This window comes from Nipponia nippon, unplaced genomic scaffold (assembly GCF_047370975.1).
Source record: "Nipponia nippon isolate SJK-2023a ecotype South Korea unplaced genomic scaffold, ASM4737097v1 scaffold_5, whole genome shotgun sequence".
Lineage (NCBI taxonomy): Eukaryota > Metazoa > Chordata > Aves > Pelecaniformes > Threskiornithidae > Nipponia > Nipponia nippon.
In genome coordinates, this window is record NW_028262369.1 from 56,800,708 (window position 1) to 56,821,424 (window position 20,717).

General features: G+C 52.3%; 1 protein-coding gene across 3 annotated transcripts in view; it reads right to left on the reverse strand.

Moving 5' to 3' along the window:
* Positions 1-540: 540 nt before the first annotated feature.
* The window catches only part of LSS (lanosterol synthase), a 35,997-nt gene continuing 15,820 nt past the window's right edge, over positions 541-20,717 (reverse strand). For 2 of the 3 annotated variants that reach the window (XM_087730641.1, XM_087730642.1), the window contains 16 exons: positions 20,384-20,519; positions 20,049-20,157; positions 19,636-19,754; positions 19,113-19,210; positions 18,949-18,976; positions 18,272-18,328; positions 17,534-17,605; positions 16,778-16,828; positions 16,481-16,630; positions 16,053-16,149; positions 15,746-15,851; positions 15,117-15,182; positions 14,610-14,690; positions 14,153-14,323; positions 13,645-13,723; positions 11,168-13,427 (listed from right to left, as the gene is read on the reverse strand). In XM_087730641.1, coding sequence (XP_087586767.1) covers positions 13,242-13,427; positions 13,645-13,723; positions 14,153-14,323; positions 14,610-14,690; positions 15,117-15,182; positions 15,746-15,851; positions 16,053-16,149; positions 16,481-16,630; positions 16,778-16,828; positions 17,534-17,605; positions 18,272-18,328; positions 18,949-18,976; positions 19,113-19,210; positions 19,636-19,754; positions 20,049-20,157; positions 20,384-20,519 — 1,606 coding nt within the window. In that variant the 3' untranslated portion in view covers positions 11,168-13,241. Of the gene's footprint in view, positions 1,706-8,308; positions 8,479-11,167; positions 13,428-13,644; positions 13,724-14,152; positions 14,324-14,609; positions 14,691-15,116; positions 15,183-15,745; positions 15,852-16,052; positions 16,150-16,480; positions 16,631-16,777; positions 16,829-17,533; positions 17,606-18,271; positions 18,329-18,948; positions 18,977-19,112; positions 19,211-19,635; positions 19,755-20,048; positions 20,158-20,383; positions 20,520-20,717 lie in introns of those variants that run through there. The other variant, XM_087730643.1, reaches the window with a different exon arrangement.

Genomic DNA, 20,717 nt, shown 5'->3' on the forward strand with positions numbered 1-20,717 from the left:
TCACACTGTTAATGATGGAATTTAATTTAGAATTGAAACAAAGAAAAGAAATTAAGGAAAATTCAAATTTCTTTCTTTGTGTAGGCTTACAAATTAGAAAGCTGAGTCCCAACATCTGTTTAAGTAACTGTGAAATCAATTTTTAGTTGTGTTCCTAAACAACAGTAAGCGTACATGCCTAACTTTCTAGACTTCTGAGAGTTTGCAGTAAAGGACAACATGTTAAAAAATATCAATATGCTGTTCTTATTATGACTACTTTGTGTCAAATAAGGGGGAAGGGGGGGAGAGAATCGTACCTAGATGTGTTTATCATCAAATGTTTTGAAAGTGCTTCACTTAGAATTGCCATAGAAGTTTTTATACTGTTAATAAATCTCTTCTAAAATAAATACTGAAATTCCTCCCCTACCTTTTGGTAGTGGAGAATGGGGTGGGGAGTGGGGGGGTGGAACTTACTCAAAAGCCCCCAGTTAGTGTTAATCTGTAATACCATTTTATCTGTTTGTATTTTTAATTTCTGAGTGTTTGTATGTTCTTTATAGAAAGGTTTGCCTTTGTTTTTAGGACTGCACTATTGTGTTGTGTTTTTTTTTCAAGAAGCAGGAAGTACATTTTGCTTTCAGTTTTGTTGACTCCTTGAGGCTCTCAAATGTCTTTTATTCGAGTATTTGCTGGAGGCCCTGGTTTCCCTTTAAAAAGTCAGCCCAAATGCCAACACAATTTGCTCATGAAAAGACTTGGAGATGTAGGCACATTACGGCACTGAAAAACACAAGTGATCTCTTTCTTTATAATTATCAACTGTATTTAATAGACTGTTTTAATAAAGCATAAAGCTCTTTAATAGATTGTCAGTAGTTTCTGTGGGAACAGGAGTCGAAGCAGCAGTTTGCAAAATAATTTTTTTGATTCTCTTCTCTGTTTCATCTGGGGCTTCTCAGTATAAGATGAACCATAAGTGCTCTGTGGTTTCTTCTTCTTGCCATGTACTTCTTAGGACCCTTTTCCTCATTTAATTTATTGAAGAAGTCTAAGCTAGTGGAATATAATTCAGAAAGTCAGCTGTAACTGTAAAACAGCTAGGTGTCCTGTTCCCCTAGGCATCCACTGACTTGTCTTTACTTTTCCTTCTAGGTTCTTGAGGTGTGAATAATCTAAACAAACATAGATGCCCTCGTCTAAATGAGTCATTAAGCGCCTCTTACAGTGTGAGTAAAGAAATGGGCCCCTCTGGGTCCAGTTACCTCATTCTGAAGCAGGTGCCTGGAGCAGAGACTTCAAAGGTGCAATTCACGCAGCCTTTTTCTTGATGCCAACAGCAAGGTGATTCTTGGGTGACTTACTCAGATCTCTTTATTATGATTTTTGTGAAGTGAAATGAGTCCCACCCTGGGTGTCTGTTCCCTGCTCCACCCTAGCCACGCTTCTGACCCCCCTGCTGCTTTTTTCCTCCTTCTATTATATAAATAATACTGTCCTTACAGCGTTCCCACTGGTGTGGGGCTCAGGCTCCCACAGCAGCTTTATGTCATCAAAGAGTGGAAGAAGTTTCTCCACCAGCTGCAGAGCAATGGCCTCCTTCCTCTTCATATGACCCATCGCATTTCTGAAGACAAGCAGGATCTTCATCTTGATGTCTGTGTTGGCATCCTGCAGGGTCTCCACGATGCCTGGCAGCAGGACCTCCGGTTTTCTTGCCTGTCTGAAGCACAGAATTTGCTTTTAGCGAAGTGGTGAAAGACCACCCTGGCAAAAATGCTGCAGTCACTGAGCACCAGCCTCCTGTCCACCTTCCTGTCAGGTGGTGCAGAAATTGCTGCAGCAGCCTCCTGGCAGGCAGTGGCCGTGGGCGCATTGATGTGGACATGGGAGAGCAGGGGTAGGGAAGGGAAGGCAGGAGAGCAAAGAGTCTGTGTCCCCTGCTCAGCCACCCTCTTTTCTGACCGGCCCAAATGGGCAGCTGGCTTGGTAACCCTCCGTGCCTGGAAAGCTTCCCAGGCACCCACCAAGCCCCCTCCATGGCATTTACCATGAGGGCATTTGGAGCCATCACCCCACCTCCTGACTCCCAGCCAAGGCCAAGCCACCACGTTACCCGCTGCCCCAGCCCCAGGCTGCCAACATGGCTCCACCTGACTATGCCCTGCTCACCGCCTCAGGTCTCTGACAGTGTGATGAAGCCTCTGAGCACGAGTGAGAGCATCACCAGGCTTGGATGCCTCAGAAACTTGCAGACATTGTACAGAGCTATAAACTCCTCTGATTTAATGTCACTAGAGGCCAGCAGCTGAAACAAAGACAACAGTGAGCCACAGGCAGACCTGCAGGGCTCCCCACACCGTGCAGCTCCTGTTTCCCACTGGCAGCTCAGGGCAAGGGCACTGGGGCTATCCTGGGGCAGCCCTGCCCATGGCGGCGGGGGAGTGTGTGTGTGTGTGTGTGTGACCCCATGCCCTCCATCTCGCCGTACACCGCATGGTGTCTCTGCTGGCTCCTGTCCTCTGACCATCAGCAGCCTCTTGTTCTCATGCCTCCGGGGAGCGATCTAACAGTGAGAGCTGGCACAAAGAAGGCACAACATATGGGTGGTGAAAAGTGTCCGCTATCCCCAACCTTGGAGCTGGCTCAGCCTGTGCAGAGGTCATGTCTCTGCCCCAGATCCAGCCCTTGCCCTGACTCTGTCTTCTGCCCCTGCCCTTCCCCTTCCCCTGTTCCCTGCCATGGCCTTGCCTCTGCCATGCCCCTGACCCAGGTTTCCAGTCTGCAGAGCAAGGCAGGAGGTTGCAGGGAAGAGGGAAAAAGAGAGCACTGCCTGGGCAGAAGGCAGGGGCAGGCTTCATGTTTGAGCACTGGTGCTGAACAGCCTGTGCATCCATTGGTACTGGAGTTCGCTGTGCAGCTCCCTTAAGACCTTCTCCAAAGTCTGGGGCAGGGAAAGCATCACTTCCCACATGGCCAGAGCAGTGCTGCAAGACAGAGTGCTCTGTCAGCAGGTCTGTCTTGGCCATGGCACTGTGCCTGGGCTAGCACTGCAGGACCCAGCCTGTCCTGCAGCCCTGGCCCTGCCCAACCCCTCGCTTGGGATGCCTTGGGGCCCTGCCTGAGCAGGCAGAAGAGGGCTGAGGTGGTGTTCCCCATGGGGCAGGGAGGAGTCTGGTGGCAGAGCTCTGGGCTGGCTTGGCCAGCTTTGGCTGCTGCAGGCCTGGCTGACCCACCAGGGCTGGAAAGTGTGGTAGGATGGAGGGCCCTGCTCCTCAGGGATGTCCTGCAGTTTTCCTTGGGTCTGGCAGCCAGAGAGTCTCCAGAGCCCTCTCCCCACAGGAGTGAGGGTGGAAAGACACGTATGTATCAGACCTCTGGGCAACAGAGAGAACAAGCAGCTGTCAAGGACGTGTGCATCCAACAAGGAATGCTCCCCACTTGCTTTTCTGATAACAAAGCTCTGGTGCACGTTCTCACTGGGAGGGAGAAACGACTTCTGTTTCTGGAAATCCCCATTTATGAAAGACTATCGACAGAGATCGTTCTTTGATGGGACTGTTCATAAGCATGAGAGCTTGCTCCAAAGCAGCAGGAACACATTGCATGTCTTGGGAGGACACAAAACAAGAAGTCCTTGGAGAACGGCAAAGGATAGCGTCTCCATGGTTGGCCTGAAGTTCCACCAACTTAAGGAGATTAATTCTCTCCAGTACTTCATCAGCTATTTCTTGTGCTGTTTGGATGCCACAGGAACATAGATCTGTCAGGTTAGTCGCTGCATAAGGCTGCATGCCCCTGAACTTTGAGCATGATCTTACAGAGCTGGTTTTTTTACCTTTTCCTGGGGAGAGGGAACAGGTGAATGTGATTTAGAGTTGCCTGAAACCTGGCCTCCGACAGGAAAGCTCTCCCCACCCTAGAGATTAACATTGGTTCTATGAACTCCATCCTATGGCCTGGTAGAAACATGGCTTTTTCGATACCTTTTTAGCTTCTCTGGACTTGTGGTTTCAAAAAGTACTTCATTTGCCCATCCACCAGGATAAGTGTTGGCTTTGTGTCTGAAGAGGCATTGTGATGTTCAGGCCCTGGGTGGCCACTGTGCCCATGCCTGTTTCCTAGAGCTCTTTGTTGTTTCTCTTGTTTTCTACCTCTCTGTGTCTCTGTCCTATGTTTATATTACAAGCACTTCAGAAAGGAGCTTTCTGCTGGGGTTCGCACAGCTCACAGCCCAGGACAGCTGTGTCTGTGACCATCACCAGGTTTTCATTCTGCCTTCCCACAGAAAGCCAAGCCATAATACAAGGAGTTTGGTCTCATCTGTCTCCCAAGCAAAGCTAGAAATAGTGTTATCATCAGTGAGTTCCTGTGGGCTATAAAGGAAGCTTGTCAAGAAACAGTAGTGTCCTGCCACATAGGCTTTGAACTAGCCCTGGTTAAGAAGCTGACCAGCAGATTGTCACTAGAGGACACTCAGGCTGCAAGGGTATGCATTGCCCAGCATTCACATACCTGGAGGGAGATCTGCTTTGATGGCCCCATGCCAGAAGGACATAGTGGGCATGCATAGATGCATTTCTTGGACCTGTCAGTAGAGTAATCGCCTAGGGCAGAGGACAGCAGCACAAGAGCAGTGAAGTTCTGGCCTTTTTCTCAAGCCAAAGAGGCAATTTCACAAGGAGTTGCTCTCCTTAACAGCTGCAGAAGTGCCAGCTGTCTGAAAACATCTATGGCTCTTTCAAGGGGTGAGCTGACTGTTACGTACCCACGAACGCAGGGCAAAAAGACAGCCTGTTTGTCTTCTCTAAATGAATGGCTGGAGAAATGTAACTAACTCGGTCCAGGTGTAATCTTGGTATTTATCTTGGGAAGTCCGCGGATGGGATACACTGGAGCCACATACTTCCCATTTCTGGTCATCGAGGGCTCCACATGGTAATGAGGACCTGGAGAACAGCTGTCTTCCATGGGAGGTTTTGCCTCTTTACACGTGTAAGCAGGGACTTTGGTTTTGGTGGGATTGCATTTCAGGTAACCTAGGAAGAACAGCATATGAAAGGACACCTGCGTGCAGCAGCATGTTAAATCTCCTTTGTAACTGAAGGAGTTTGAGTTGACCGCCTCATGAAACTCCCTTCATGGGGGACTTTTTCCTCCAAGAATAACACAAGAGAGCTACACAGTGCCTTGTAGTGCCAAAGAGTAAATCTCTAAGCCCAAATGGTTTTGCAACTGTAGTGCTAAGTCATCTTAAAAAGAAAGTGGATCTCCTGCCGCCTAGTTCCAGTGACTGTCAGGTTATTTTCTGTATGTAAATGCTACTCATTCTCTCAAAAGGCAAATAAACTTTATTACTTTTAATCCCACACAACTAGTATTTCAGACTTGCAGTTCAGGGCCCTAACCCTAAAGAGTGAGTCATGGGCTCTGTGCGCCACAAGGGTGTTTGAGCCAAAGTGACCCTCCAGAAACTTCTGAGACACAAAACACGCAAGACAGATCCACACTTTAAGCTTCTAACGCGAGACAAGAAGCACTCAATTGGCACTATGCCGATGAGACAGGTTATTCGAGACCCTCGGAATGGCTACCAAGGTGCCCACTGAGCACAAAGAGCAACAGGATCATCCAGACCTGAGGAAGGCCCAGTACAGGACACAGAACACAGATGTGGGCTGGAACTGCCCTGCCCAGGCGTACACATCACGTGGAAATGACCGTGCCCAAACCCGACTGATCTTGAACAGACCTCTCCACAGCCCTGACATTAAAACTCCTGCCCGCCCAACCCTGCAAACCCTCCTCCCCGCTGCCCATCACCCTGCACAAACACAGCATCAGTCCCTCAGTTTAGGTTCCAGAGAGCTGCGGGGCTCCATCGGCTGACTAGGATGTCGCTGCCATCGCCAGGTTCCTCCTCCTCCTCCTCATCCGCAAAATTGAGAAACCAAGAGGGGGATGCAGACTGGCACAAAGAGATGGAGAAGGACAAAACAGCGGCAGGCTGCAGGATGGAGATGGAGGAAGAGCAAAAAAGGGCTGGGAAGCGGGACGGAGGCACAGAGAGAAGAAAAATGGGAGAGCCGGCTGAACAGGGGCAGAAAAAAACAGCGATGGGCAGCAGGCCAGACAGGTGGAGCAAGAAGAAAAGTGGGGCACGGACCGGGGCACAAGAATAACGAGAAGACGACAGGTACAGGGAAGCGGCAAAAACAACAGTGAGGGGAAGAGCGAGGGCCTAGGACTCGCCGCAGACTACAGCTCCCGGCATGTCCCTTTGACCAACATGGCCGACCGCGCCCCGTGCCGCAGGACTACAGCTCCCGGCATGCCGCGGGGCGCGCCTTCCCGCAGTCTGACCCTGCGGGGACACCGTACCCTGCGCCGGCCCCGCCGCAACCGCCGCCTGCTCGGGGCTGCCCCGGGACCTGCCGGTCGATCGCGCGGCCGTGCTACCGGGCCCGGAGCTCCCCGGCGAGCCCCCATCGCCCGCAGGACGCTCCTCCCCGGGTCCCCACCCGTCCCCGCTCTCCCCACCGTTTGTGCCCCCGTGCCCGGGACGGCTGAGGAACGCCCGGCCCCGCTCACCCTCGGTGCAGCCACCCCCAGCCCCAGCGACGGCTCCCTTGTGCCAGACCGACCCCTCCACGGCCGCCCCGGGCAGGCCCGCCAGCAGCGCCACAGCCTGCAGCCGCCCCCGGCCACGCAGCCCTGTTGCACCGAGGCGCCGTCGCCATCAGCCTCACTGGCCGCCCCCATGGCTGGAGCCCCTGGGGAACGGGGCGGGGCATGGCCGGTAGCCCCCTCGGGGACAGCTGGGGTCGTCGGGGCAACAGGGGTGTCCCAGCACTTGCCAAAAGCTGAAGGGAGGGCCCTGGGTGCACGGAAAGGAGAGGACGGAGATATATTGTTATGGGGACGAGAGAACAAGCGGAGAGCTGTGGGATGCGGTAAAGAAAAAAACATCAGGGGCCGATGGCGCAAACAGAGGACTCCCTGGGGCACACGGAGAGGGAGACAGATAACCCCAGAGCACGCCAGAAAATCAGGAAAACTCCAGCATGGGAGAAGGCTACAGAGAAGTCTTGGTGGCATGCTGCAAGACACACGGAGCCCGGGGGCACGCAGAAAGGCGCATGGAGGGCTTGAGGTGCATCCAAGCACGAACAAAATGCCTCAGTGCCTACCCAAGGGGCCGTGCTGCCTGCTGTGGGGCTCAGGGTGGCTGGCAGGCTGTGGTCTGCGAGCACCCCTGGCTCCATGTGAACCCCAGCTCCCAGCACCCCTCATGCTGGCCTGGCCCTCGACCCTGGATGTACCCAGGTCATCTTGGGGTGCTGAGAGCAAACCCAGGAGCAGCCTGGGGACCCCAAGCATCCATGGCAATGCAAGGGAAACCCCCTGGAGCCCTGTGAGTAGCACTGGGGTTCTCCAGGGACGCTAAAGGGGTCTGAGAGGCCTTTGGACCTGCCTGATGCCTCACCCCCAGCACATCACCTCCTTTCACTGTGACAGCCACTTACCAAGTGCAAAGGGACTGCAGGCAGAGCCATGAGTGCAAAGACGAGAGCAATCATTTGTTAATTAAGGCACATAAGTCCCAGGAGCGATCTGCTACAGGGCTCGGTGCCCATATGGTTCCCCTTCCCCTGGGGCACTCCAGCAGTCATTGCTGGAGCAGTGCTTGTCTGGTGGGGAATGGCTGGTGCCTGGAACAAGGGGCTGCAGGGCAGAGAGGGAGGAAGGAAAAAGGGCCGGAGAGTGGGACAGAGGGATAAAGAGAAAAAGAGGTGAATGGGAGGACACTGGGATGCAGAAAGGAAAAGCAGTGTCACAGAGCATGACAGCAGGCTAGAGAAAAAGGACAGGAAGAGGCACAGAGGGATAGAGAACGAGAGGAAAAGGGAGCAGGACAGATGGAGAAAGAAAAAATAGTGACGGGCAGCAGGACAGACAGATGGAGACGGCTGGAGGACTGGAGATAGAGAGAAGGACGTAGTGGGGAGCATCCTCTGGTCCCGCAGCAAAGTGGGAATGCAGGAATGTCCTGGTGCCCCTGGGCCATGTCATGGAGGGACACAGGGCCCTGACGCGCCAGAGATCCAGCCCAGCAATGGGAAAGGCAGGTGAATGGGCCACTGTGGGTCATGGCCCCATCCCAGAGCCCACTCCCTGAGCAGGGGGACCACTGGGCGCAAGGCCAGCCAAGCAGGTCTCCTAGGGTGGTGCACCAGCCACTCAACCACAGTGACTGGCAGCACAGGCCTGCCCTGGGCTCTCCCTGGAGGGAGAGAACAAATGAATAAATCCCGACTGTGCTCACGCAGCCTCTGGGAAGAAGCCAGATGTTGCTGGTGTTTCCTGATGGAAGTGGCATAACCCAGCCCAGGAGCCAAGAGTTTTCCTGTCTTGACCTGAGAAACATTTTCCTCCTTTCACCACAGTTACCATCCAAGAGGCAGATCCACTGTGACATCCAAACGATGGGAAAGTCTGTGAAAAATTTAAACAGGACACTCAATGTTGCTTCTGCCTCTTCTCTGCTAAAATCCACTGTTCTCATGAGACCCAGGGTAGTAATGCTGTCTCATGTTGTTTGCCTTTGCTTTTCTAAAAAGATGGGGCCAAAAAATCACAACAGTTGAAACAGAACAAAGCGCAGTCACAGACTGTGATTACTTTTACAGCTTGAACACTGATTTTTACTTGAGTCCTTAATTTTGTAGCGGTAGGACACGACACTCAGCTGCAGGGCCCCCACCCCCTCATGCAATGGTGCTGTGCCAGTTCTTATGGATCAGCTCTCCTGTATGCCTGGACAGCATGGTGACGGGGGCTGGGATGACACATGCTGCCACGCACACATGGCAGCTCTTAGGGGACTTCCAGCCCTCCCTGGGGACCACTCAACTCCATCTGAGCATCCAAAGAGCCCCAGCCCCACTCCTTTCCTCTGTACTAACGCAGACCGGGGAAAGGAGCGTTTCCCTCTCGCCCACCTCTGCAAGGGTAGAGGCTGGGAGGCAATGTGACTTGAGCTCTCTTCCGGCTTTGTCTCCCATCAGGGAACTAGGTGGCTGTCCCAAAATTTGCATGCAAGAAAATAATACTGGGGGAGGGTGGGGCTTAAAATTTAAGCACAAAACCACTCCACTTTTCTTTTACCCAGTTCTCCCAGGATGTTCATCTATGCAAATTTTCTCAGCCTGTGATAATATGTGAAAGAAGTGCAAAAAGAAACGTATCACACCAGCTATGGCTGGGAACAACTGATAAGCAAAAAAGGAGGATATCAGTGAACATTCAAATATAGTTTAATTTTTTTTGGAAATGAAAGGCAAGATGGCAACCTTGCACAAGACAGTCCTAAGATTTTTTTTTCCCCCCTAAAAAGCAGTGGTCCCTGGAGGTAGAAAGGCCGAACTTCTGGGGCTAGGAGCCATGAGCTCTTTTTTAATGCTGTTGTTTACCTTGGCTATTCCTATGTAGAAATAAGATTAAGAAATTATCATCACACAGTAATCCTAAGGTGGGGCTTTCTGGTTTCTTGGGGTGGGAGGGAAGGAGGAAGGATAGTAAATATTCAGAAAACCTCAGCAACTTTAACGTGTTCCAGTTTTGGCTTGCTGAATTTGAATGGGAGACTGGAGAACCCAAGTTTGCCAGCTTGTGCGTAGCCTGGCCTTTGAGTCATGACACCTTAGAATACCTCACAGTTGGTATTTAAGATACCAGGTGCCCCAAGATTTCATTTCAATAAAGTCATGTCACTGTCCTAGCTCAACCAGGGACCTGCTTGTTAGACACATGAAAAATCTGAGCTGACAGCCAAGAGGCTTCAAACCACAGGAGTGTCTAGGACAGCTTTGAAACATTAATCTACACCATCAAGACCTAAAATCCCTTAAAATGGCCTTTATCTCATGCACAGAAAACAGCTTTCACATTCTATTTAGGAATCATAATTACAGTCTTCTACTCAACATAGAAACCAAATTAATTTTAAAGCAAGATATGTTGGTTCTGTTTGTGGTAAGGATCTGGTCACACTGCTAGAAAAGCTGACTGCTATTGACCTGAAGAAGCAACAAGTCCAGCTTCCTAACTCCTGATAGAAAAGCAGTCTCTTTTTTAAACTGATGAGGACTATTTTGGAAATTGGTTCAAGGACAACTAGAGCAGCCATATGAACAGAGAAAACTGCAAACTCCATGTGCAAATAAATCAATGACAGCATGACAAAGTACTATTTAAGTACCAATGTGAGAGAAGTCATGGTGACTTTTTTGGTCTTTGTCTCGTCTGTCTTGATAAAATCAGGGGATAAGAAAGTGCTATTAAATCCTACTTCAAGTGTAGACCAGAAGCCAGGTCCAAAGCCCCACAGGTATTTGAGGATCCAGATGACTTGTGAACCTCAGGAGAATTAGCCACTTCTATGTCTTTTGAGATCTGTCCAAGGAAAGCAGATCAGCCTGGCCAGATAGAGCTACTGGGGAGTAGGGTTTAACGTCATGTCTCCTGGATCCCAAATGACTGTCCTCATCCCTAACATTTGGTCCGTTGCTTGATGACCTCACAAATAGGGATGTAGACAAAGTGGAGACGTTTAGTGCCTCCTTCACCTCTGTCTTTAACACCGATGATGGGCCCTGGGACCCCCGGAGCCCTGTGTTGGAAGACCATAACTGAGAGGATGATAAATTCCTAGCTGACCCTGAACTTGGTTCAAGACTTGCTGCTCTAGCTCGATGCACATAAGTCTATAGGGCCTGATGGGATTCATCCCAGGGTACTGAAAGAGCTGTCTGAGTTCAAAGAGTGTCTGCACAACACTCTTAGTCATATGGTTTAGTTTTAGGTAGTCCTGTGAGGAGCAGGGAGTTGGACTTGGTGATTCTTATTGGGTCCTGTCCAACTTGAGATATTCTATTATTCTATGATCCCCCTTTTTGCCTCTCACTCAGAAACAAGACAAAAACAAAGTTCAGCCTGAAACCACAAGCTAACAAACAGGTTTGTTTTACCTTTAGAGAGGACCTATTTGCTGCCCAGTATCTCTGTTTCATATGATATAATGCTACTTGGCATGACCCTCCCACTGCAAAGCAGAGGGAACATTTTCCTGCTCTGAAACTGAAGGAAAGTGAAGAGTTCCTGGAATCTGAAGGGAGGACAGAAAATAAATTACATTCAGCAGTTTATGGTTATAAAATTTGCAAAGCAACCTTAGTTTTGTTTCATTAGAGTGAAATGTGTTCTCAAGCCAAAACCTAGGTGGAAATCCAAACAGCCACATCCTCTCAAGACACACAACTGCATGGCACTTGAATCAATTCAGTTTCAGCTAGAAGAAAGCTGAGTAACTGCCACTCCTTGCTCCTGATCTTGTGCAAAGATGGAAACAAAAGAATCCATACAGGGCATAAATGCAGCTAACTGGTATCTAATATCACAAATTTTTGGCCCCTTACCAACCAAAATGTTTATAATGAAAATGGGATTTTAGTGATAAAACAACTTCTTTGCAGCACTCCTAGGGGTATCAAGAATCTGTATACAATAAAAAAAAAAAACAAACTTACAATAACATGGACACTGGTTTTGTTAAGTTCCCCTACAATGATTTAAAAACAAAACAAAATCAAAACTACAACAAAACCCTCTTCCTGCTTGTAACAGAGAATATGGAGGTGCTTTAAATGCAGAGTAGCATCACAGGCAGGTGTAAAGGAGCCCAGAATTTGGAAAAGGCAAACAGGGCTGTCAAAACAACATGAGTTGAGCTTGCTTAAATAAGCTTTGCTAGCTAACAACCTGGGCAAGAGGATGGAGCACATGCTCAGCAAGCCTGCAGACCCTACCAGTCTGGGCAGGTGGAAGATATGGTACTGAGTGGAGCTACTTCTCAGAGGCTGCAGAAATGGGTTGAACAGGAAGGTCTATGATTCCATGGTGGTTCTATGAAGTTAGACCCAGGCAGAGTCAATATTTTGCCCCTATGATAGAATAACCCCATGCAGTTGGCACAGGCCAGCCAACTGGCTGGCCAGCTGGCTGGGGAACAGCTTTGCCAAACTGGACTGGGGGTCTTGGTGGGCAACGAGTCCAAGAGAGTGCAGCCAACTGCACAGTGGGCTTATTTGCATGAGGGTAAGCAGCAGGTAGAGGAAGTCATCATTCTGCTTTAGTCAGCTGCTTCCTTGATTATATTTTTCCGGGGCCAAAGGCATTGGAAGAGGGTCAGGCAGGCACAGGCTCCAAGCACGGCTTGCTTGTTGGTGGAGATGGCGCCCATACCACTGGGGACAGGTGACCCAAGCCAGGTTACAGGACACTGCTGTGCAAGCTCCCCTCCACTGGGGCAGACCATAAGGAGACCAACACAGTTAAGTTACACTTGCAACACCATTAGCAATTTATTAACCTGTCAGTCAACATGGCTTCCAACTCTGACAACAAAATGTGAATGCCCAACTGCCCCATAGCCTGAACAGGGGCACCTGCTATGCTGGGGGAAGGCTGGAGCCCAGGGGTCCAGGCTGTGCCCTGACGCTCACCACCTCAGTGCTTTCTGCTTCAGTTTCCCCCTTTTCAAAGTGGGAATGATGCTGGTGACTTCACCTGTGAGGCTCTGGGAAGCCAGGTGCCACCAGCTGGGGACAGAACGGTAAGAAAACTGAGCGAAGCACTCCTCTTTCCCATCTGTCTGGGGGAGGACAGGTGCCCTTCCCCTCCCAGCACAGGCTCCAGAGCAGACAACACTTCAAAGGCAGTCACTGGCACCCACAGCACAGAGGCCAGCTCGGCAGGGATTGTGCAGTGCACCCCATCATGATGCTGGGCACAGGGGAGGCCCCAAATCCCACACACTTGTTGCAGACAGCCAACCTGGACAGCACGAGGCAGCCTTGCTCTATCCAGGATGAGAGAGAGTCTGTCTAGATGTGTAATACAACACAGCTTGGCAGCTTTCTCTTCTCAGATCACCAAACTGGTCTGAAAAGGCACTTCACTCCCCATCCTGTGAGGGAGGATATACCTGGGAAAAACCTTTAAAAGTGGATTTTTAGAAGAGGTTCAACAGAAAGCAGAGACTCTGCAGCACTATGGCAGCACTACTCCCTGGCAGAGGCAGTGGTCCATGTGTTAAGATCAGCACTGAGATATCTTATGCAGGAAACACCCCCATGGCCCCATGCACCAGCCGATACCTAAGACAAGTCAGAGGCTATGGCATCTGCAATGGTCCAGGTTCAGGCAGACAAGGCCTCCTGCACAGTCCTCCCCACCCCAGCTGAGGATCTGGATTGCAGCTGCCCAGCAAGAGGGCTGTTGGGATGCAGGCAGCAAAAACGCCCTAGTGTCCAGATGGGGAAGACATTGCGGTACGCAGTGTAACTGATGGCACATGACTTGTTGAATACTCCAGCAATATTCTCCTGAGAGAGAGACAGACAGCAAGATGGTATGGGTGACAGGGTACCAGTGTGTCCAGGATGTGGTGCTGAGCTCATTGCCTTCCTCAAGTCCCCCACCAAAAGCCACACGTGGCTTCCCTTCCAGGTAAGGGAAAGCACATCATTGCAATGGCTGCACAATGCCCAGAACATCTGCAACACCAGGGAACCCCTCTGGAAAACTAAAGGAAAGATGTACCTGAGGCCAGTCCCCATTGGGCAGCTGCTTATCAATCAACACTTTGATGCCCCTTTCCAGCACACTGATGTCAGGGTACCTGCAATGCATGAGGGAGATGTGAGCACTCTTATCCAAACTGTCTGCAAACTGCCATCCATGTGCTTAAGGAACTCAACCACCTCCAGGCTGCCCCGAGCTTCTCCCAGGCATGCTGAGTGCTCTGAGAAGGCCCCTCACAACCTTAGGACACCAGACATTATGGATACAGCAACCTTTTCCCAGGCTGGAGGCCTGCGGTTGTGGGTCAGACAGGCCTTTGCTTTGCACTGGTTCCCCCTCGCCCGGCATTATGAGCCTCGCTGGCCTGTGGAGCACTGCACAGGCCAGTCCCTTATTGCAGGAGGCTCATGACCAACGTCACAAACAAACATGGTTGGGTGCCCTGCCACACAACCCAGCCTGCATTTCCCATCTCACTGAGCACTCAGGGCCAGGTGATGCCTGAAGAGGTGAGGGCTGCTCCTACCTGACAGCCATGAGCCCCAGCAGGGCCCAACACGTGTTGTGGATCTGCGACATGGCACTCTGCACATACGTGCGCTGCTCACATGACTCAAAGTCCTCTCCCCACCCGCCATCTGCCATCTGCTTCGAGAGGAGGAACTGGCAGGCCTGGGCCACCTCTTGGCATGCAGCCCTGCAAGGATGGGGCAGAGAATCAGACAGGGAGTGTTTGCACACCCATGTTTCCCAGCTGCCAACAAGAGCTGGGCTCTGCTCAGCCCACGGCCAGGGCTGCCCTGAGAGTTCAAGGCTCAGGCAGCGAGTGCCCTGGTCATATCATAGGCACAGGGTCTGGGAGGAGCAGTACCTGGGGCAGGAGAGCCCATCCGCAGCCAGGGCATCCACCCAGCCCCACCACGGAGTCTTGCCCCAGCTCAAGAGGTAGGTAGGGGCAGGGGAACCAGGCAGCCCCTTCTCACCCGTCACGGTATGTGTGCTGCATGCTGGCAAACGCCTCCAGGCCAAACCAGGTGCCATAGGTGAAACAAACCCCCCAGCTCCTAGGAGGAAGGGGAGAGTGGTACTGTCAGGGGTGCAAGGCCCCAGGTAGAGGCAGGCTGCAACACAGCTGTGTTCACAGCAAGAGCAGAGCCAGGCATAGAGCTGCAGCCTGCCTTCCCCTATGGCGCAACCATGCCCAGTCCCACCAGCACCTGCTCCTGGCTCACTCAGGCATCAGCAAACACTCTGGGACCAGAGGAGCTGGAGCCACCCTAGCCCCCAGGGGCTGTCTGGGTCTTATGCAATGCACAAAGTGCCTGCTCCGCCTGGGCTGAAGGGAAAGGAGAGAAAAGCACAGGAGCTAGAGGAGGATCAGCCCCTACTTGCACTTCCCACAGATCCTGCCAGCCAGGAATGTTTGCCATCATGGTCCCTCTCACACTGGGGAAGCCAGGGGAAAACTGGGCACTGGGAACACTGCTTACCCTTCCCATGACCCATCAGCTCGCTGCTTCTTGCGACAGAAGTCCAGGCCCTTCTGCAGAGTCTCTCTGGTCAGGAAAAAGACACCCTCTTCAGAAGCAGCTCAAACTCAATGGCTGCTTCATCAAGGGCATCCATCAGTCCCTCTGAGGCTTTGATGGGTCCCATTGTTAGAGAGCTCAAGAGGCAAGAGCGTGCAGACAGGCAGCCACATTGTTGAGGATCTCAGACTCGTATCGTGTGCCACTTGGGTGCTTTTCTGCCTCATGCCAGCATGCAAACAGGCGACCCAGCCTACAACTGGCTGCAAGATCAAGGCAACTGCTAAGTCAGAGGCAGGCAGATCTCCACCAGTTTCCCCCAGCCTGATCCCAAACAGCCTATGCCCTGCTCCTTGAGAGAGGCTGGCCCCCAGCCTCTTGGCAGGGGGCTCTGCTTTGGAGAAGTCACTAGCATCCCAGCTGTGCACACACCAAAGGCCTCTGCAGGGGCTGCTCCATGCCAATGCAGAGGTCCAGGCAAGACCCCTGACAAGGCTAAGCAGGGGCTGTGCCAACAGAGGCCATGGCAGGCAACAAGGGACATTGCAGCCTGTCTTCTCCCCCACCTGACTCTCATCTCAGTGACTCACCTGATCTCTGGGGTTCTGTGCTCAGGGAACTTGTTGTGGAAGTGTCTCAGTGCCTGCATGACAGCCGATGTGCACTCCACATAGGTGTAGTCAATCATGATGTCACCTGCCAGCAGGTAAAAGGATATCAGTGCAATAGCCCCTCCGCTGGGGAGCCTCCGAGCCACACACTGCCAACTTCTCCCTTGTACACTTATCCCCCAGAGAGACCTGGGGCAAAGCCAGGCACCCATGGGGCACGGCGACGCCAGTCCACTGTGTCTCTTCACAGCAGACAGGATTACCAGCCCCACACAGCTCCCCTTACCAAACACCTCCGAGGGGTTCAGCAGCTCCAGTAAGTGGCCTCCTCGCTTGGTCTCATATGTGGCAAACCCTCCATCCGAGTTCCTCATGCTCAGCAACTGGCCAGACAAGCAGGGAGAGGGGTTGGGACTGGCTCACAGGCAGTACCACCCCAAGCTGGGTGTGAGGACAGTCAGACCCACAACTCCATGGGGTTGGCAGACAACCCAGGTCCCAAACCACACTGACAGGCAGGCGCAATCTGGACCATCACATTACATCATGTCACAGCTCCGTATCACAGTAAATATGGTGTTGCCATACCAGGCCACAGGCTTTGTACTAGCTTAGTAATACCAGATCTAACAACTCATGAGGGCTTGTCTTCTCTTATTTTAGCTCGGTTTAGCTGCCCGCATTTCCCTTGGCCCTAATTTTTGCAGCACTTACCACATTCACAGCATCAAAGAGGCGCTCAGGGGGGACAAGCTTGGCTATGAAGGGGCACTTCTCCTGCAGCAGCATAACTGACTTCAGTCCCTCTGCTGTGCAGTCTGCCACAATCCAGCCACAGTCTCGGGTGCTGAATGGGAAGCCACCCTAGAAAGGGGTCAGGAGAGCTCAGCACCTTCTCCTGACCTGTTCTGTTCTTGTAAGGGGGGCCGTGCTGCCCCTCATTCCCATCTCCTCTGCCGAAATCCCTGCCCCGTTTGCGCATTCTTCAGAGACCACTTCCAGCTGTCATACCTTGTTCATATGGCGATAATATTTCTGGTAGTTGGGTGGGTTCTCTGGGATCTGCAGAAGACAAGAAACAAGTGAGCGCAGGCTGGAGGTGTGTGGCTGCAGGATCATGGGCTGAAACCACTGCAGATGCAGAACCGTGTGGGACTGGCAACCATCTGTCCTTTACTGAAGAAGGCAGACAGGGAAGGAGCTCAGATCTGGAGCAGAGAGTGCTGAAGAGAAATCATATTTTGGCCTGGTTTCAGCAAGTATTGCTAAAGTCCCCTCTTTGGGTGCTTTCCTGCCAGGGAACCATCTGCTTCCAATGCTCCCATTGGCAGCACCATGAACAAGACCTAAGACTGCATCTGCACCAAGCTGCTGGTGACCCCCACCTTGAGCCACTGGCCTGGCCAGCAGGAGCTGAGCTCATGCAGTCACTAGCCAAGGAGTCTGGGTTTCCCAGAAGGGTGCCTCACACGTGTGGGCACCAGACAGGACAAAGGGCAAAGAAGCCTAAGCTCTCAGTTTTATAGTCTCTCTTAGCCCAGGCAGCCAAACAAAACATCTCTGGGCCTGGCCAGGCTCCTTGCCAAGCTGCAAAGATGACTCCCAGCAACAGGGAGCGGAAAACAGGAGGCTGTCCCTAGGACTTTGCTAGTCCAGCCCTTCAGAAGAACTCTTCAGAAGGCAACAGATGCATCCAACAGGGCTCTGAGAAGCAGTCAAGTCTGCATAGCCAGCATGTGAGAGACACTGCCAACTGGCTCTGCTCACCTGGGTGAACCGGAGGAACTCATAGGCATTTTGGAGGCAGGATGTGAATTCAGGCATCTTCTGGGCTTCTGCCTAGAAACAGAGGTGCACAGTCAGCAAGCTGTGGCCACCAAGCGTGTCCCTCAGGAAGAAGAGGATGTGCTGGGACCTTGCTGACCTGCTGATCTAGGTGCCATTAATGCCTAGTCCTTCATATAGCCCTTTCTGTAGGTTTGCATTCATACTTTGCTTACCATTTCCATTATAAACCTCTACAGGGAGAACTGAACCAACAACTGTTGCAAGCATCACTGAGAGAGATATTTGCATATTCAGGTTAGGGGCTTACCAGGGCAATCACATCACCCTCCAAACAGCATGCCTACCATAGCTGTCTGCCTCAATGCAGGAAAGTAGGCGACCTGCCTGCCGTCCCTGCAAAATGGCAATGCTCTGGGGCCAAGCAGAGCAAGGAGGAAGGGCCAGGGTTTTACCACAAGACTGCAGCAATTGGGAAGTCTAACCTGACGCTCTCAGCCAGCACTGTGGTCTCCTGCTTCAAAAGCAGCTAGCAAAGATGGGTACCCTGCCTACCATGGCTGAGATGGGCTCTGAGAAGACGTGTGTTTGCCTGGCTCAGTCATATGATGCAATGCCAGAATTGGCACAGCTTCTGCTAGTAGGAGCTGCTGGTACTTGGGGATGCACCAGGAGAGACCATTTTCCCAAGGCAGCATGTAGCACCGAAGGGTGTATTACCTCCAAGAAGGCTTGGATGGCAAAGGCAGTATCCCAGAGCTGGGATCCATTTGTGCCCTGGAAGAGAGAAAGTAGATAGTGAGGGGCAGGTGCTGGCAGCAGCCTGACCTACCTGTGGGGTCTATGGGACAGCATATCCCTCCTGCATTACCCCCACTAGCTCTCTCCGCCCTGCATCTCGGTTTTATGTCACCCAGCATCACGGATGATGTGCTGGCATAGAGGGGACAGATGCAGCAGCTCAGGGACAGCAAGGGGATAGGAAATGAGACAGCTACTTCAACCCGCTCTGTGCACAGCCAAGACAGGACTGCTGGCTAGCGATAAGGAGCAGAGGGACACAACAACTATGAGAGAAGCACAGCTCAGTCTATAAGCAGTATCAGGCACCTGTCTTTCTCCTTCCCTTCTCCCAAAACCCATAAGGATGCAGGGGATGGAGGCCTAGAGCTGCCCCCTCAGCTCACAGCCACGGAGAGGCAAACTAGAAGGACGGACACTACTCACTCCTGGCACAGCCAGGGGAAGTGACAGTGAGACAGACAAGGCCATCAGGCACCAAAGACGAGATGCCAGGAGCTCAGGCCCAGGGTGAACAAGCTATCCCATTATTCCATGGGCTGCCCCAGCACACCAGGGTCCCTCTCAGTCACAGCTGAACTCCTACAGCACTTCACCTGCATCTTCATGCCATCGAGGCCCAGCCTGTAGAAGGAGAGAGCACAATGCTGCAGCACAGGCACAGCAAGAGTGCCAGGAAGCAGATTGGGAGCCACAGTGTGCTCACTCCACAGGATTCAGAGCCCTACACTGTGCCAGGTGGGCCACGCTCAGCCCTTACCAGAGATAGTCGGGGATCCTGGAAACATGCTCCTGAAAAGCTGGGGAGTTCTTCCCATCCACGAACCAGCGAACCAGCATGTTGATAGTCTTGGAAATCTGCCAAGAGCAGCACTGTCACTGGATACAGTTTCTCCCAGCCCCAGAGACATATATTCCTCCTATCCAGGACAAAGCCATCTAGAGGTGGTCCTGGGCTTAATCCTGACCGCTCCATCTGTGGCATCACTCAGCATAGCTGAGTTAGTGGGGCAGGTGCCATGAGATTACTCCACAGCTTCCCCTCAGATCATTTCCCTGGACCACAAGGAGAGGTACCCCTCACCAGGGCCACAGCTGTCCCCATGCCCTCTGCATCTTCTGTGCCCTGTTAGCATTAAGCTCTTGAGCAGCAGGAGTTGTGCCTGAGCAAGATCTGGTGATTATGGTTACATGCCACAATTGCAAAGGGCTGGGGGGGCCACATGCTGGTCCCTAAAGAGCAAAGGGCAAGATTTTTAAAGGATCGACAGTTAGTGTCCTACCGGCCCAATGCTGATGCACTTGGTGAATCTGTCATCAGCTTTGATGTGGTCGTACAGCTCTGTGATGGCTCGCTGCCGCAGATGGGTGCTGTGGTGAGCTTCGTACACATTCATGATGGCTACAGGAGAAGAAATGGACATGCCCACCCCATGCAGCCAGATTCCCTTGCTGTGGCAGGCTGCACCACTGCTCACATGACAACCAGTTGAGGGAAGCATGGGAACTGCTCTGCCCCAGAGTGGCCTGAGGACCTGGGCACAAGGCCCTCAGGGAGGGAGAAGCCCAAGGATCACATCTCTATCCCAGCTCCAGGGTGTACACCGGTAGCCCCCATGGTACAAGGCAGCTTCAGTTCCACCACCACCGGCTCACATGGCAAGGGCCCTCCTGCCCCAGCCAACACCACACTCACCATAGGCAACCCCCAGCAGCCAGCTGTGCGGTGTGTACACATCACAGGCAGCCACATTGTTCCTCTGGGCTGGCCAGTCTATGCTGGTGTAGTCTTGCACGTACAGCTCCTGGCACAAGACAACAAAGGGCATCAGCCTGGCAAGCTGGGAGCAAGCACCTGGAGGCAGCTTACTGCTGGAAGCTGGCTCCACTGCCTGGACAGAGAGACTGTGCGGGTGTGAGATCTGTCACTTTGCAAGCCAGAGGCTGGCCCACAAGGACATGGCTGGCACAGCAGGTGGTCAGGGAGCCATGTGTCCTTGTCCGGGAGCCCCACCAGGATCAGCTCCTTACCTGCCGCAAGCTCCGTATGAGCTCGTCCTCTTCTGCCGACAGACGCCTGGCATAACAGTAGCTCATGGGGAGGTAAACCTGGCGGCAGTGACACCAGAGCCGGGATGGGTGGGCTGGGAACCACGTAGGAAGCAGCCTGTTTGCAACAGAGAAGGTGCTACTGTGAGGAACAAGGAGGGCCAAGGGCAGCATGGAGAGACAATGTGCTGACCGGGAGATGCCCAGAGCAGGGCATGCCTTTCCCTATCCCCTGTACCAGGCCTGCTGCTGCTGGTAGAGCTGCAAGAGAAAACAAGGGAATACCACACAGCCTGGCCCTGCTCAAATCCTCCCC